The sequence below is a fragment of the Globicephala melas genome, chromosome 9, assembly GCF_963455315.2.
Source record: "Globicephala melas chromosome 9, mGloMel1.2, whole genome shotgun sequence".
Classification (NCBI taxonomy): domain Eukaryota; kingdom Metazoa; phylum Chordata; class Mammalia; order Artiodactyla; family Delphinidae; genus Globicephala; species Globicephala melas.
Window position 1 is genome coordinate 84,544,916 of NC_083322.1, and position 14,236 is coordinate 84,559,151.

At 42.4% G+C, this 14,236-nt stretch overlaps 2 protein-coding genes across 7 annotated transcripts in view; one reads left to right on the forward strand and one right to left on the reverse strand.

Moving 5' to 3' along the window:
• Positions 1–10,053, forward strand: part of MAGI2 (membrane associated guanylate kinase, WW and PDZ domain containing 2) — a 1,362,215-nt gene extending 1,352,162 nt beyond the window's left edge. The window contains exon 23 of the mRNA XM_060304749.1: positions 9,837–10,053. Within this exon, the coding sequence (XP_060160732.1) occupies positions 9,837–9,970 (134 nt within the window). The 3' untranslated portion in view covers positions 9,971–10,053. The remainder of the gene's footprint in view (positions 1–9,836) is intronic.
• PHTF2 (putative homeodomain transcription factor 2) overlaps positions 1–14,236 on the reverse strand; it is a 148,450-nt gene that overhangs the window by 5,024 nt on the left and 129,190 nt on the right. For all 6 annotated transcript variants that reach the window (XM_060304754.1, XM_060304759.2, XM_060304758.1 and 3 more), the window contains one exon: positions 4,469–4,531. The gene's annotated coding sequence lies outside the window, so the exon portion shown is untranslated. The remainder of the gene's footprint in view (positions 1–4,468; positions 4,532–14,236) is intronic.

The following is a 14,236-nucleotide window of genomic DNA, read 5'->3' on the forward strand; positions in this document are numbered from 1 at the left end:
CTACTCTTCCCCCTCCCTGTGTCCTCAAGTCCATTCTCTACATCTGTGTCTTTATTCCTGTCCTGCCCCTAGGTTCTTCAGAACCATTTTTTTTTTAGATTCCATATATATGTGTTAGCATACGGTATTTGTTTTTCTCTTTCTGACTTCCTTCACTCTGTATGACAGACTCTAGGTCCATCCACCTCACTACAAATAACTCAATTTCATTTCTTTTTATGGCTTAGGAATATTCCATTGTATATACGTGCCATATCTTCTTTATCCATTCATCTGTTGATGGACACCCAGGTTGCCTCCATGTCTCAGCTACTGTAAACAGAGCTGCAATGAACACTGTGGTACATGACTCTTTCTGAATTATGGCTTTCTCAGGGTACACGCCCAGCAGTGGGACCACTGGGCCGCATGGCAGTTCCATTTTTAGTTTTTTAAGGAACCTCCATACTGTTCTCCATAGTGGCTGTATCAATTTTCATTGCCACCAACAGTGCAAGAGGGTTCCCTTACCTCCACACCCTCTCCAGCATTTATTGTTTGTAAATTTTTTGATGATGGTGTGAGGTGATACCTCATTGTAGTTTTGATTTGCATTTCTCTAATGATTAGTGAAGTTGAGCATTCTTTCACATGTTTATTGTCTACCTGTGTATCTTCTTTGGAGAAATGTCTATTTAGGTCTTCTGCCCATTTTTGGATTGGGTTGTTTGTTTTTTTTTGATATTGAGATGCATGAGCTGCTTGTAAATTTTGGAGATTAATCCTTTGTCACTTGCTTCATTTGCAAATATTTTCTCCCATTCTGAGGGTTGTCTTTTCGTCTTGTTTATGGTTTCCTTTGCTGTGCAAAAGCTTTTAAGTTTCATTAGGTCCCATTTGTTTGTTTTCGTGTTTATTTCCATTTCTCTAGGAGGTGGGTCAAAAAGGATCTTGCTGTGATTTATGTCATAGAGTGTTCTGCCTATGTGTTCCTCTAAGAGTTTTATAGTGTCTGGCCTTACATTTAGGTCTTTAATCCATTTTGAGTTTATTTTTGTGTATGGTGTTAGGGAGTGTTCTAATTTCATTCTTTTACATGTAGCTGTCCAGTTTTCCCAGCACCACTTATTGAAGAGGCTGTCTTTTCTCCATTGTATACTCTTGCCTCCTTTATCAAAGATAAGGTGACCATATGTGCATGGGTTTATATCTGGGCTTTCTATCCTGTTCCATTGATCTATATTTCTGTTTTTGTGCCAGTACCATACTGTCTTGAATGTGTGCTGTTTTAACGTGCTAAGTTTGTAGTAACTTGTTATACAGAAAAATAGAAAACAAGTACAGCCCCCAAATGCTCCTTGTTACCATTTTCTGTTTATTTTTTTGCCTTAGCACTTACAGCCACTGAACATTTTCTGTTTTACTGATTTACCTTTGCTTATAGTCTGTGCTGCCTCCACTCTTGAATACAAGTTTCACTAAGACAGGGATTTTTGTCTGTTTTTCTCCCACCATTATATTCTCAGTGCCTTGAACAGTCTCAGTAAATGTTTGTTGAGTGAATGAATACTGAACAAATGCTAACTTGTTACCTGAGCAGAGGAATTCATTAAGCTCACCTATATCTCAGAGAGGTAAGACATGAGAGGAAAGGTTTGTATTGTTTTAAACTTGTTATTATGGAAATGTTCTAGCACTGCTTCAGGAGCCACTGTGATGTGTCCAGGCAACAGCTTCTTACTAGTCTGGCTTATTCCAGCGGTAAATTATACATTCTGAGAGCAGCATTCTTCAAGGCCTTTTGACTTAGCTCACATTTAAAAATACATTCCACATTATGTCTCACACACATATACCTACATAAATAATTGAAACAAAGGTTTCACAAAATAGTACTTGTCGTTATCACATGCTCTGATGGTTTCCCATTCCATTTCACCCTGTTGTATTTCATTTTTTAGAAACTGGAGAAGACCCACTGGTAGGTCCTAGACAAACCCTCCAGGCAATTCTCCAGGAAGACCAATCTTCTCAGCTGTCAAGCATCTCCCAGGTTTAGACTGCTACCGGTTCTTCCTGGAGAGTACGTGAGGGCATCTTCTGTGATGCCTGGGAAGCAGAAGTATTTGCCTTAGCAGATAGGAGAGGTGAGGGACAGGGTTGGCAGTGAGTATGCCTGGACTGGAAGCCACCACCCTCTGGCCGCAGCTGAGCCACAGGAAGAGCCCAGGGCTGACGCTCATCTTCATTAGTTTAATGAGCGTTCATATATTTCAAAGACTCTAAAATATCCAAATACTGTTACAGCTAATCTTTAGTCATGGTCATGTCTCAGACGTCTAATGGTTCCTGAGTCACTGGCATTTGGTGCTTGAATTTCTTGACTGCAAAGTGTTTTTGAAAACCACTGAAACATTAGCCACCTTACATGGTTCCAAATGGCGTAACTTGTGAAGCTAATGAAAAATTATGGCAAAGCACTTTCCATATAGCATGAACTAATCAGTGAGCCCAGAAAATCCAATGTTGATAAAGTGCCATTAAGTTATGGCATGAAATGCCACCTGTAAATTACCCCTGGGTAAATCTGGGTGTAATGTGCCTCTTTGCAAGTAGTTTTCTATTTATTTGAATGTGAAATGAATCCCAAGGATGGCAGATGATAAAGATGCTGCCTCTTCGGGCTTCCCTGGTGGCGCAGTGGTTGAGAGTCTGCCTGCCGATGCAGGGGACACGGGTTCATGTCCCGGTCCGGGAAGATCCCACATGCCACGGAGCGGCTGTTCCTGAGAGCCATGGCCGCTGAGCCTGCATGTCCGGAGCCTGTTGCTCCGCAACGGGAGAGGCCACAACAGTGAGAGGCCCGCGTACCGCAAAAAAAAAAAAAAAAAAAGATGCTGCCTCTTCAAAACTGGTTTGATTTTAAATGTATTTGTCCTTTTTTAAAAGCATGTGGTTCAAGAGAAATACTTTTTTTTTTAAAATTGCTTAAGTGTTAGCTCGACAGTGCAACCAGAAGGGGGAAAATGTCCCTGACACCTACCCCCACCACTCTGCCTGAGGGTTAAGGTGCCAGGGTAAGGAAGGGGAGGTGCTGGAAGACAAAGAACTCAGAAATCAGGAGTAAATGAAGCTTATCTAGAGTGTTTCTTCTGGGCTCTCCTCTCCTTTTCAGCCCCCATTTTCCTCACCTTCCCTGTGGGCTGTGCCCCTGTTTACTGTGATTCCTTTCCTCTGATCAGATGGCTCATTTCTCTTCCCTTTTGTTTCCACTAAAACATTCCTGACCCGTGTATCACTCCTGTAGGATAATCTCTGAGTTTAATGGATTTCTCTGCTAAGGTAATACTTTTTGTCACCATGAGAAAGCAATAGCCAAATCCACAATGTGGGATGTTCTGCAGGACAAAAGACCCAGTTTTTCTACCACATGAATAGCAAGGAGGGGGAAGCGGAGATAAGGTGTGTTGGGGAGAGGGAGGAGGAGCTGTTATGACAAGAGACACATGGATCAGATTCAATCTTGTCTCAAAGTAGACAAGAGTTTAATGAATTCCCAACTGCCCATCACCCAGCTCCAATATTTAGCAATATCTTGCTCTTTTTGCTTCGATTATTCACTTCAACAGATGTTTGTTTATTCCTTTGTTCTGTGGAGAATTTTAAAACAAGTCCCAGAGTTCATATTATTTCACCCCCAAATACTTCAATATGTGTCTCTTACAGAAATACACTTTGGGGCTTCCCTGGTGGCTCAGTGGTTAAGAATCCGCCTGCCAATGCAGGGGACACGGGTTCGAGCCCTGGTCTGGGAAGATCCCACATGCCGCAGAGCAACTAAGCCCGTGCGCCACAGCTACTGAGCCTGGGCTCTAGAGCCCGCGAGCCACAACTACTGAGCCCGTGTGCCACAACTACTAAAGCGCACAAGCCTAGAGCCCGTGCTCTGCAACGAGAGAAGCCACTGCAATGAGAAGCCAGCGCACTGCAACAATGAGTAGCCCCCGCTCGCCACAACTAAAGAAAGCCCGCGCACAGCAACGAAGACCCAACACAGCCAAAAATAAATAAATAAAATAAATACATGTATTAAAAAAAGAAAGAAATACACTTTGGCAAGAATTTTTCAGCCTTCAGAGAGGGGCTCTCCCGGAAGCATCCCTGTGACTCTAAATGAGGTTTGCTTTAAGGACATTATTGATATTTATAAAAATACACTGTTCCTCTACACACACCCTCAGGATAAAATTCCTTCTGGACCTGGCTTAGGAAAAACGCTACAACTTCTGACCCAAACACTGAAGATTCAGTACGTGATCAAATTTTCCTTTATATAAGATGTGCTAGGAAGCTCAGAGGCAAATCTGTGGCCTACCATAGCCTACGTCTGCCCTCTGTAATATGAAATTGTCTGTTAGCATCATTTGCAGCTCTAGTGGGGCCCTCTCCTTGCTGTTCCTTTTTCTTTCTCATCTACTTCAAATCTTACCTTATTGTATCTGTACATCCCTATGAGCAGAGGTGGGCTGGTGAATGTTCCACAACTGGTTCTCTGAAAAGAATGTACATGTATATGACAAATTTGCTGCTATAAATGACCTATAATGCACAGTAAACAAAAGGAAAATACACAATACTTCTTACTGTAAATTCCTTGCAGCCAGTTGATTCTCATAGAATGCTTTTGTTGATTTTAGTCAAACCCTTTATCCACAGCTAACCTATGGTTGCAACCAATAATCAAGAATAGTTTAGACATGAATGTTGGTTGACATTTCCATTTACTTTAACAAGGAAGACAAAAGTGAAGCAACAAAGATCTATGTCATGTGTCAGAAATCCACTCATTCCTCATTATGTAAGCAACTGTCTTGCTAAATTCATCAATTGCTTCCAAATACTGGAAGAATATTTCCTCAACTTTTTGTGCTATTCATAATGTAACTACTATGGACAAGACACACTTTCCGTGTTTACTCTGCACTGTTATCATTCTCTCCATCACAATATGAAGTCTAGATGATCAATAAAGCAATAAATAAAGAGTTGATTTGTAGTGTGTGCCCATTTCCCTGGTGTAAATACTCCCACTATGGCCAATTTCAAGATACCAACATGAGGTTGCTCGAAGTGGATTTAGGAAGAGATGTGCAGTAGGACACCTTTCTGTAGCATTTTCACCACACAGATACGATGGACATAAATAACCTCAACAGTGTAAGTTAACAGTGAAACATAATTAGAAAGTGATGAATTTGAGTATTTATTATTAATATGATTTATTTAATTGTAAGTTTACATAATTTAATTTTTAATGATGGCTGTGTTTAACAAACGACTTGCAAGATTCCTAAAAGTTTAACAATAAATTTCTTATAAGCCAGTACATGATGACTCTAGCATACCACTGTCTGTAAGCCACCTAAGATCATTTTGGAGTTAGGTCAGCTATGAAAAATCATACACTTGTGAGGACTGTTCTTCTGGTAGGATTATGGATTGCAATTATGAAAATTCCTCCCTGAGAATACTAGATCCGGGATTAATTATAACAAACATACTCTTTAAAGTACTGTTGAATTATTTACAATAGCTAAGACATGGAAACAACTTAGGTGTCCATCAGTGGATGAATGGATAAAGAATATGTGGTATATATATCAGGTGGAATATTATTCAGCCATTAAAAAGAAGGAAATCGTCTCAATTTGTGACAATATGGATGGACCTTGAAGGCATTATGCTAAGTGAAATAAGTCATACAGAAAAAGACAACTACTCTACAATCTCACTTATATATGGAATCTAAAAAAAACTAAACACACAGAAACAGAGACCACATTGGTAGTTGCCAGAGGCAGGGGCTGAGGGTGGGAGAAATGGGTGATGGTGGTCAAAAGGTACAAACTCCGAGTTATAAGATAAGTAAGTTCTGGGGATTTAATGTAAAACACAATGACTATAGTTAACAATGCTGTACTGTATCTCTGAAAGATATACAATACAGTATTTGTATATTGCTAAGAGAGTAAATCTTAAAAGTTCTCATCACAAGGAAAAAAATCTCTGTACCTATATAAGGTGACGGATGTTAACTTAGTGTGGCAAACATTTTGCAATATGTTCATATATCAATCATGTTATACACCTTAAACTTAAACAATGTTATATATCAATTATATTGCAATAACACAGGGAAACAATAAAGTATTGCTGAGCTCAAATGAAAATATGGCAACTCATCAGGTTCAAGGGGCAAAACAGGAGCAGTGAGCTAAAACCAGGTCTGTAGACAGTAAATGGAAAACAAAACCAAAAATAACCCGAAAAACAAGACCAAACAAACAAGCTTGGTTTGCCCTGAAGGTCAATGCTTCTGTCACACAGAGAACCAGAGAAAACAACTTGGACTATGCAAAGCAGGAAGTGCACCTCAGACTCTCACACTGAGCCAGGACCCTCAAGAGGGGTACACCCTTTGTGAGACCTCAGGGCAGAAAAATAATTCACCTCCCAGCAGAGGAAGCCTATCTCCATCATAACCCCGGGTGGAAAAAAATGAATTATAATTTTTTTTCTCAGAATTTGCATCCTTAGGCTTTATTTCACCCTTGTGTGGAGGTTACATTTACACTACTCATGCTATCAAGCTCTACTATAAAAATTAAAACAAGAGGATGAGCTGGGGACAGCCACCACGGGCACTCTGCTCTCTGCTCTTAGCCCTGGAGCTGGTGAGGCCCAGTCCCCTCCAGACGGGGACCCGCGCCCAGATCCCAGGGCCAGGCCGCGGTCACCTCCTGAGGCTGCCAGGACCCCCGCCTCACTGCAGCTACCGTGCCTCCCTGGCCTCCCTTTGCCCCTGAACAAGACCAAGATCCAGAGACAGGCCGAGTGGAGGCCGCCCTGGGACCTGGTCCGTCCAGGTCTTCAGGGGCCTGTGGGGGCGGGGCACTATCCGGGAAGGCTTCCTGGAGGAGCGGAGCGCGAAGGATGGAAACAGCACTCCCTCCAGGCAGAGTTTGGTATCATCATTTGACATGCCTTTCTCCTTCATAATAATTTATTTTCTTATCAATCACATGGACACCCTTTCCTCCACCTCATGTCATTTGGCTATAACTCTCCTCTCCTCTAGAACAACCTGTGGCTCCTCATGGCCAGTACGACTACGTCCAAAGCCCTCAGTTCTCGCACAGGTGCGCTGCCTTTCTGGCTTCTTTCACACCCCCTCCATCTGCTGCAAGCTCCGTGTACAGATGGTTTCATCACTACAGCCTGAGCCCAGCAAACAGCGTGAAGAATTGCTCAAAGCAGCAGCAGGATCACGTGGTGCCACTACCTGCCTAGCTGCAGACCTAGTCCCTGAACTATTTTGCAGATCACAGCATCTCCATCCCCCCAGAAAAACAAAAACCGATACAACATTTAAGAGCTTCAGATTTAATTTTTGATTTTTCCACTCTACACTTCCTCCCCGAGCATCAGTAGCCTGTAAGGGCACTACTGCTCACACGGTTAAATGCACACTGCATGAAATCTTATAGCGCAGGAGGGACCCACCCAAGTGTGCCCAGTGTTCTTGCCAGACTGGTCTCTTCTCTTTCCTTATTCCCTCTCCCACCCCCTTACGGTCTGTAAAAGTAAAATGAATGAATGAATAAATAAGTAAATAAATAAATATTTTCAAAATATAAATATAAATTAAAACAAAGTGGTGTCAGGTTGGTAGCACTACCTAACGCCCAAGCAGAAGCAAGCACAAATTCTGTGGAGAAACAAAGTAAGTTCAATCAAATGTTATTCCTCAGTAAAAAATTACCAAATATAGAAGGAAATAAATCAACATGGGTGGGAGTCAGGAAAAACAAAACACAATAGATTTACATCTCCAAGAACCTCAGATGTTAGAACTACTGGGAACAAAATTACTATGTATAAAATGTTTAAAGAAGATGGAATCAGAGAAGGATCAAGAAAACAGAGAACCAGAAAGATCTGAAAATGATTCATGTGAAAATTTTAGAAAGGAAAAATATTAAAACTGAAAACGACAAGTGGATTAAACAGTAGATTAGATATACTGTAAAAAAAAAAAAAAAAGGCAGATAGATCCAAAGAAATTACCCAAAATTAAGCAAATAGAGGCATGGAAATAGAAAATATGAAAGTAAGGAGAGATGGAAGATAGAATTGAGGTTTAACAGATGTCTGAATCAAAAGGAAATAATAGAGAAAATGTTAAGAAGTATCAGCAGAGAGGTTTTTTTTAATTCATGAGATATTACTACACAGACAAGAAGCACATAGATATATGAAAAGAAAAAATCCCCACTTAGACCTGTTGCAGTAAAACCACAAAACAAGAAAGATAAAGATGATCCCAAAAACACCCAGAGAAGAAAGACATCTTGGTTACAAGTAATGACAAACAGACCAATAGCCAACTTGCCTACAGTTACACAGGAAGCCATGAAAGAGCGGGAAAATCTCTGTTGAGAGAAAATAACTGTCAACAAAGAATTATGTAGCCTTTCAAGAAGACAGGTGAAACAATCAAACTGAGGGAGTTTACCACCAACAGGACCTGCACCCAAAGGGAGGATATACTTCAGAAGAAAAGGCAGGGCTAAGACTGTGAATAAAGAAATTGGTAAACATGGAAGTAAATATAAATGCTAACTATATAAAATAATAACAATTTCTGATTTTTAGGGTTTAAAAAAGACATTAAAACACTCAACAATAGCTTGGAAGTAAGGAGAGGGGTTCTGAGTTAAAAGTGGTGGAATGTCCTTATTTTTACAGAAAAAGAATTAAGATATTGATTAAATTTGTACTGATAAGTATGCATATAAAAGTTTCAAGGACAAACACTAAAAAAAGTAGAAATAGAGGGTTTAACTTCCCAATCAGTAAAAAGAGGGAAATGGAATAAGAGAACAAGCAAGGAAAGGCAATCCATTCAAAAGACAGTAAGAAAGATGAGAAAAAGGAGCTGTATATTTAAATGGTGAAATGAAGGATGGTCACCAGGAGGAACAGACTGATTTGGGAGCACTCCTTCCCTAGACTAACGTGTACCCACCCCTTCACCCTCTTAAGCCAGGTTGTCTCCAAGTTCGGTAGCTGCCTGGGTGGGCAGTTGGGAGCAAAGGGTGGGCAAGCAGGTGCCCAAGCTCTAGACACCCTTTTTCAGAGGAGAGGGAGGCTTTGCCCTTTGGGTTCCAAATCCATAGCCTTTCAGGATCTCCTGAGCAACCCTGGCTCAGTCTGATTCTCCCTCTCCCAGCTACCTCCCCGAAGTCTGTTTAGTTGCAGTGCAGAAACGTGAAGTGTCCATTTTACAGCTAAGGTCTCCTGCAGCACAATTAACGATGAAGTGGATGGGCCTGGACAGAGTGGTGTGGGCTAATGCTAATCCCTGCTCCACCCCTCATGACGGTGTAGACTCAGGACACCTGAGTCCTGCGTTTATTTTCGTCTGCTTAAATGAGGAGGTGAACCAAATAACTGGCCAGGTCCTTTATAGCTCTAATATCCCTTGATTATGCTCTTCATTAAATATGCATCGGGTATATTCACTTGTAAGCTTTATTTTCTGATAATATTAAACTCTGCTCTTTGTGCACAGCCCTTATAACTTGCTGCTTATATAACATGTTCATTTGCTCACAAAACACAATAGCAATATTCCCTCTAATAACCTTGTATTCAGTTACTGTCTTTCTTAATATAACTTTTCTAGGACCTCAAGTAATAAGACGTTTAAAAAATAAAAAATAAAAGAAGTAAAAAACCTCAGTGACTCCGCTTCACTATGATATATGTCCTTTTGCCTTTTCTCATCTATTCAGGTGCATCAGGTCTGCTGAGTTGGCTCAGATCTGAAGTCCTCCACTCTGGGAACCTAATGGACCTTTATCTGCCTGGATTTAGAAGCCAAGTCTTCCGGACAGCGCACTGTTCCAAATGTCCCTTAAGTAGCTAAATTAAATGGTCACTGTCCACCATGATCCTCCTTGATTTAAGTGATGCTTTTGAAGTGATTAATCATAGGGTACTGCTTCACTAACTGATCTCATTAAACTTTCAAGGTTCTGGACTCCAGTCTCCGATGTGTTTACTCCTTTCCACACCTTTGCCTCAGACAGGTTTAGTGCCCATCATTCTCATGCAGAGGGCACCCCAAAGCCTAATGCTCCCAGTTATTCTCCTCCCTTCCTACCTTTTGGGCTCAAATTCATCCACCTGTTTCACTAGGATAGCAGTTGAGAAATGGAGCAGCCTCCTCCCTGACTGAGCACTCAAACCCCACCCAGCCCTCTTTCTTGTGTGTGGGCGTTGTGCTCAGGTGGACAGCCAGATGCAGGAGTCCAAGACCAGGATGCCAACCTCTCACCCCTACCACCCCCAGTTTCTGCTCTAACTCTGTGAGAGCATTCATTCTTCGTTAAGGTGTTGGGGGTATTCACAGAATTCCCACCTCAGTCTGACCGCTGGCACCTTGTGTAATCTCAGTCAAACCAGGCAAGCTCTAGGCATCCAGGACCATCAGGATAACCCTTGCCACTTGGCACTGCTGTGTCAAGCTCATTTAATTCTTGTAATACTGTCAAGAGGGTTGATATTCAGCTGGTTGGCACCAGTAAGTCCTAATGAGTGATTTACAGTCCATATCCATTATCACTGAGCTGTGCCCATGCCACACCAGCTGTGAAATGTACTAATACACCCTGGGGGTAGACGGCACTCACAGTTTATAGATGAGGAGACTGAGGCTCTGAGTTGCTTGGGAAGAGGGGTAGGGCACAAGGCATCCATTCTGCTGGTGCAGACCATGGCAGAGGTGGGATGGTCCTAGAGCTAGAGGTGTGTGGCAGCGTTCTGGTCATGGTTAAGACAGCAGCTCTTTGGCAGCCCAGTTCTATAATGTGGTCTGGAAGGTTGTTCCTGGAAGCCTGAGCTATAGTCCATTTCTTCAAACCCTCCTAATTCTATAAAATACCCGCCTTAACAAATGCCTTTGCGCAATACCTAAATGTCAGAACTAAAACTATAAAATTCTTAAAAGAGAACATAGGCATAACTCTTTGTGACCCTGATGGTTTCTTCGTACCAAAATAATACCAAAAGCACAAGCAACAAAAGGAACAAATAGATAAATTGGACATCACTGGATTATTAATAGGTAGGGCTTTGGTGACCCTGATAAGAGCAGTTTTGAAGGACAGGAAGAGGAGAAAGGTAACAAGACTTGTACATGGAAGTAGCAATGGGCATAGAGAGACTGTAAGAGATACAGCCGGGCATGAATCAGGAAGACTTGGCAAGAGAAAAGATCTTTCCTTGTAGTACAAGAAAGAATGAAAAGTCAAATATGGCAATAGTTAGCTAATTAACAAAAATGCTTTGTACCAGAGTTTAGAGTTTTAACAATATCCTGTGCTGATCTTACGGGAACTACAGAAGACTAATCAAGCCCTTCAAATATTAATCCCCACCTGCTCTCTCCCTGATGTCCACATCCCTTTAATTATCCAGCGTAATAGCAGACTTGATGATCAACGTCAGGAATGAGGCTAGGGAGCTGAAATTACAGGATTACAGCCTCTAAGATGACTTGAGAATTTCAACCTTGCTATTTAAAAAACTGCTCAGGGCTTCCCTGGTGGCGCAGTGGTTGAGAGTCTGCCTGCCAATGCAGGGGACGCGGGTTCGTGCCCCGGTCCGGGAAGATCCCACATGCCACGGAGCGGCTGGGCCCATGAGCCATGGCCGCGGAGCCTGCGCGTCTGGAGCCTGTGCTCTGCAACGGGAGAGGCCACAACAGTGAGAGGCCCGCATACCGCCAAAAAAATTAAATAAATAAAAAAAATTAAAAACTGCTCAAATTTTTAAAATTCAAGCAATCCAGAGAAAAAAAGAAATGTGATTTTTCATATTAGCAAAGGAGCTCAGCAAACCGTAGCCTGTAAACCTGCAAAACCCATGCCAAATGAGACAGGGGCTCCCCACCAAAATGACAAATGCAGGGTAGACTAAAGCATGGAAAGAAGGCATCCCAGGAATAAGCAAATTCAACTCCTTCCCTTGACGGAAAGGTCGGGGGCATCTGCTGGCTGGCCCATGCCCCGTTCTGCTCATGACTTCTCTCCCATCGTTGACCCGCACTGGCGAGCAGCACGAGGGCTGCCGTGTGGTCAGACCTCAAGCACACAGGCTCTCCGCACAGGAAGCCTCCCCTCAGGGACGCTCTGGCTCCTCAGGCTCCTGACGGTGGAAGTTTCCAAAGTTTATCAAAGGCCACGAAGGTGGAAGGGGGAGAATCCAACAGCAAGCTCTCTAGTTTTTCATGAACCAAGCCCATCAACTGAGAAGCAGAGAAGCCAATTCCTACAGGAAGGTTCAAGGACAGAAAAGAAAACTAGGGCTTCCCTGCCCCAACTTCCCCAGAACAAAATTCTGTTCTGTATTCAAGGGCCTCCACTGGGCAGCTCCACACTACTCTTCTCATCTTACTCCAAAGGATTCTCTTCCTGAGTAAATATTACTGGAATCTCCCAGATACTTATCCCCATTCTCCCCTCTCCCCTGAAGTGCCTTTGTCCTGCCCATTTCCACCTATCAAAATCTTACTTACCCTTGAAAACCCAGTTCAAAACACTGCTCCCCATGAATTCATCCCTGATTACCCCGACAGGAAGAGGTGACTCTCCTTTGAAATTCAAAGAGAACCACGAGTAAAACATCTTCTTTAGCCATCAAATGAAGAATAAGTATGACAAAAGGCACCATTCTTAAATACTGAAGAAAACTTCCTGAAGAGTAGGAGCTGTTGTTGTGTTAATATCCCTTCCTCAGTACCAGGCAGAGAAGGGGCTTCACGATGAACAAATGAATGAACAAACAAACAAAAGAAAGAAAAATCAAACCTCGTGTTCCCATCTCCTCAGCTCAAGAGACAATCAACCCCTTCAAATAAGATAACTCTCCTTTTAATGACAGTTTTAACCTAGATGCAGCTAGACAATATACTGATGGACTAGAGATGATCATCAAAAATGTGAAGCATGTTTGTCCTCAATATTAAGTACAACTAATTTTATTACTTCTGTTTTTTCCCTTCCTTTTCAATAATGAAATAAACCCCAGTCCCAGCAAATGGCAAATCTCTATTCTTAAAGTACATTTAAATTTTACTAATTTACTTTGCTTATGCATAATTCAAAGGGGGATTTTATTTCAGTGCTTTATTTGTGGCTTCTAGTTATTATTCCTTCTGGAAAAGGCCCTTCACATATATTAGGTCTAAAGTTCCACTAAAGGTTTTTGGGGTCTGTGTTTTTAACTTCATTTTATTAAGGCTGTAAAGTGGAAGAATGAGTTTGGGTGATTGTTTCATGGTGGTGTTCAATTTCTAGAACCCTATGAACCCTAGAGAGGACTGGTGGGAGGATGAGGGATGAAATGCTGAATACCAGAATATGGGCCTATGGTTTCTTGGAAAAGGTCTTGTTCAGGCCAAAGTCTCTAATGGCAGAGGAAATGGCCTTATTCAGAGTCCAACAGGCACCTTCTCTTAAAAGCCAGGAACTATATTCCTCAGTGCCTGAGTAAGCATGGTTTAAAAAAAAAAGAAGGAAAGAAATCCATCTTACACCAGCACTCTGATATAGGGCACTCTCTATACTGTGGGGAAACTGCAAAAAAATCTCAGAGACTTAAGAGATAAGCACTGAAACCTCCTGGCAGGGCAGGCAAGAGAGCTGCCCTGTCCATCTCAACTTCCCAGGCTGCCCCCATCAAGTGGGGTGTAATCAGTGTGCTGTCAGAGTTTCCTGCACCTCTGTGGGAGCAGAGATAACCCATAAGATGCTTAGATAAAAGCTGATTTTAAAAATAGTACCTAGGGCTTCCCTGGTGGCGCAGTGGTTGAGAGTCTGCCTGCCGATGCAGGGGACGCGGGTTCGTGCCCCAGTCTGGGAGGATCCCACATGCCGCGGAGCGGCTGGGCCCGTGAGCCATGGCCGCGGAGCCTGTGCGTCCGGAGCCTGTACTCCGCAACGGGAGATGCCACAACAGTGAGAGGCCTGTGTACCACCAAAAAAAAAAAGTACCTAATTGCATGCCTGGGGCATTGGGAAGGGTTTACAGACAGAGGGGACAAGGGAAAAAAGGCAGATGGTCAGACTTACTATCTACCAGTAGGATGGCTCCTCGAGAAGAGCTTTCTAAGCCACTCCGGGTGTCCTTC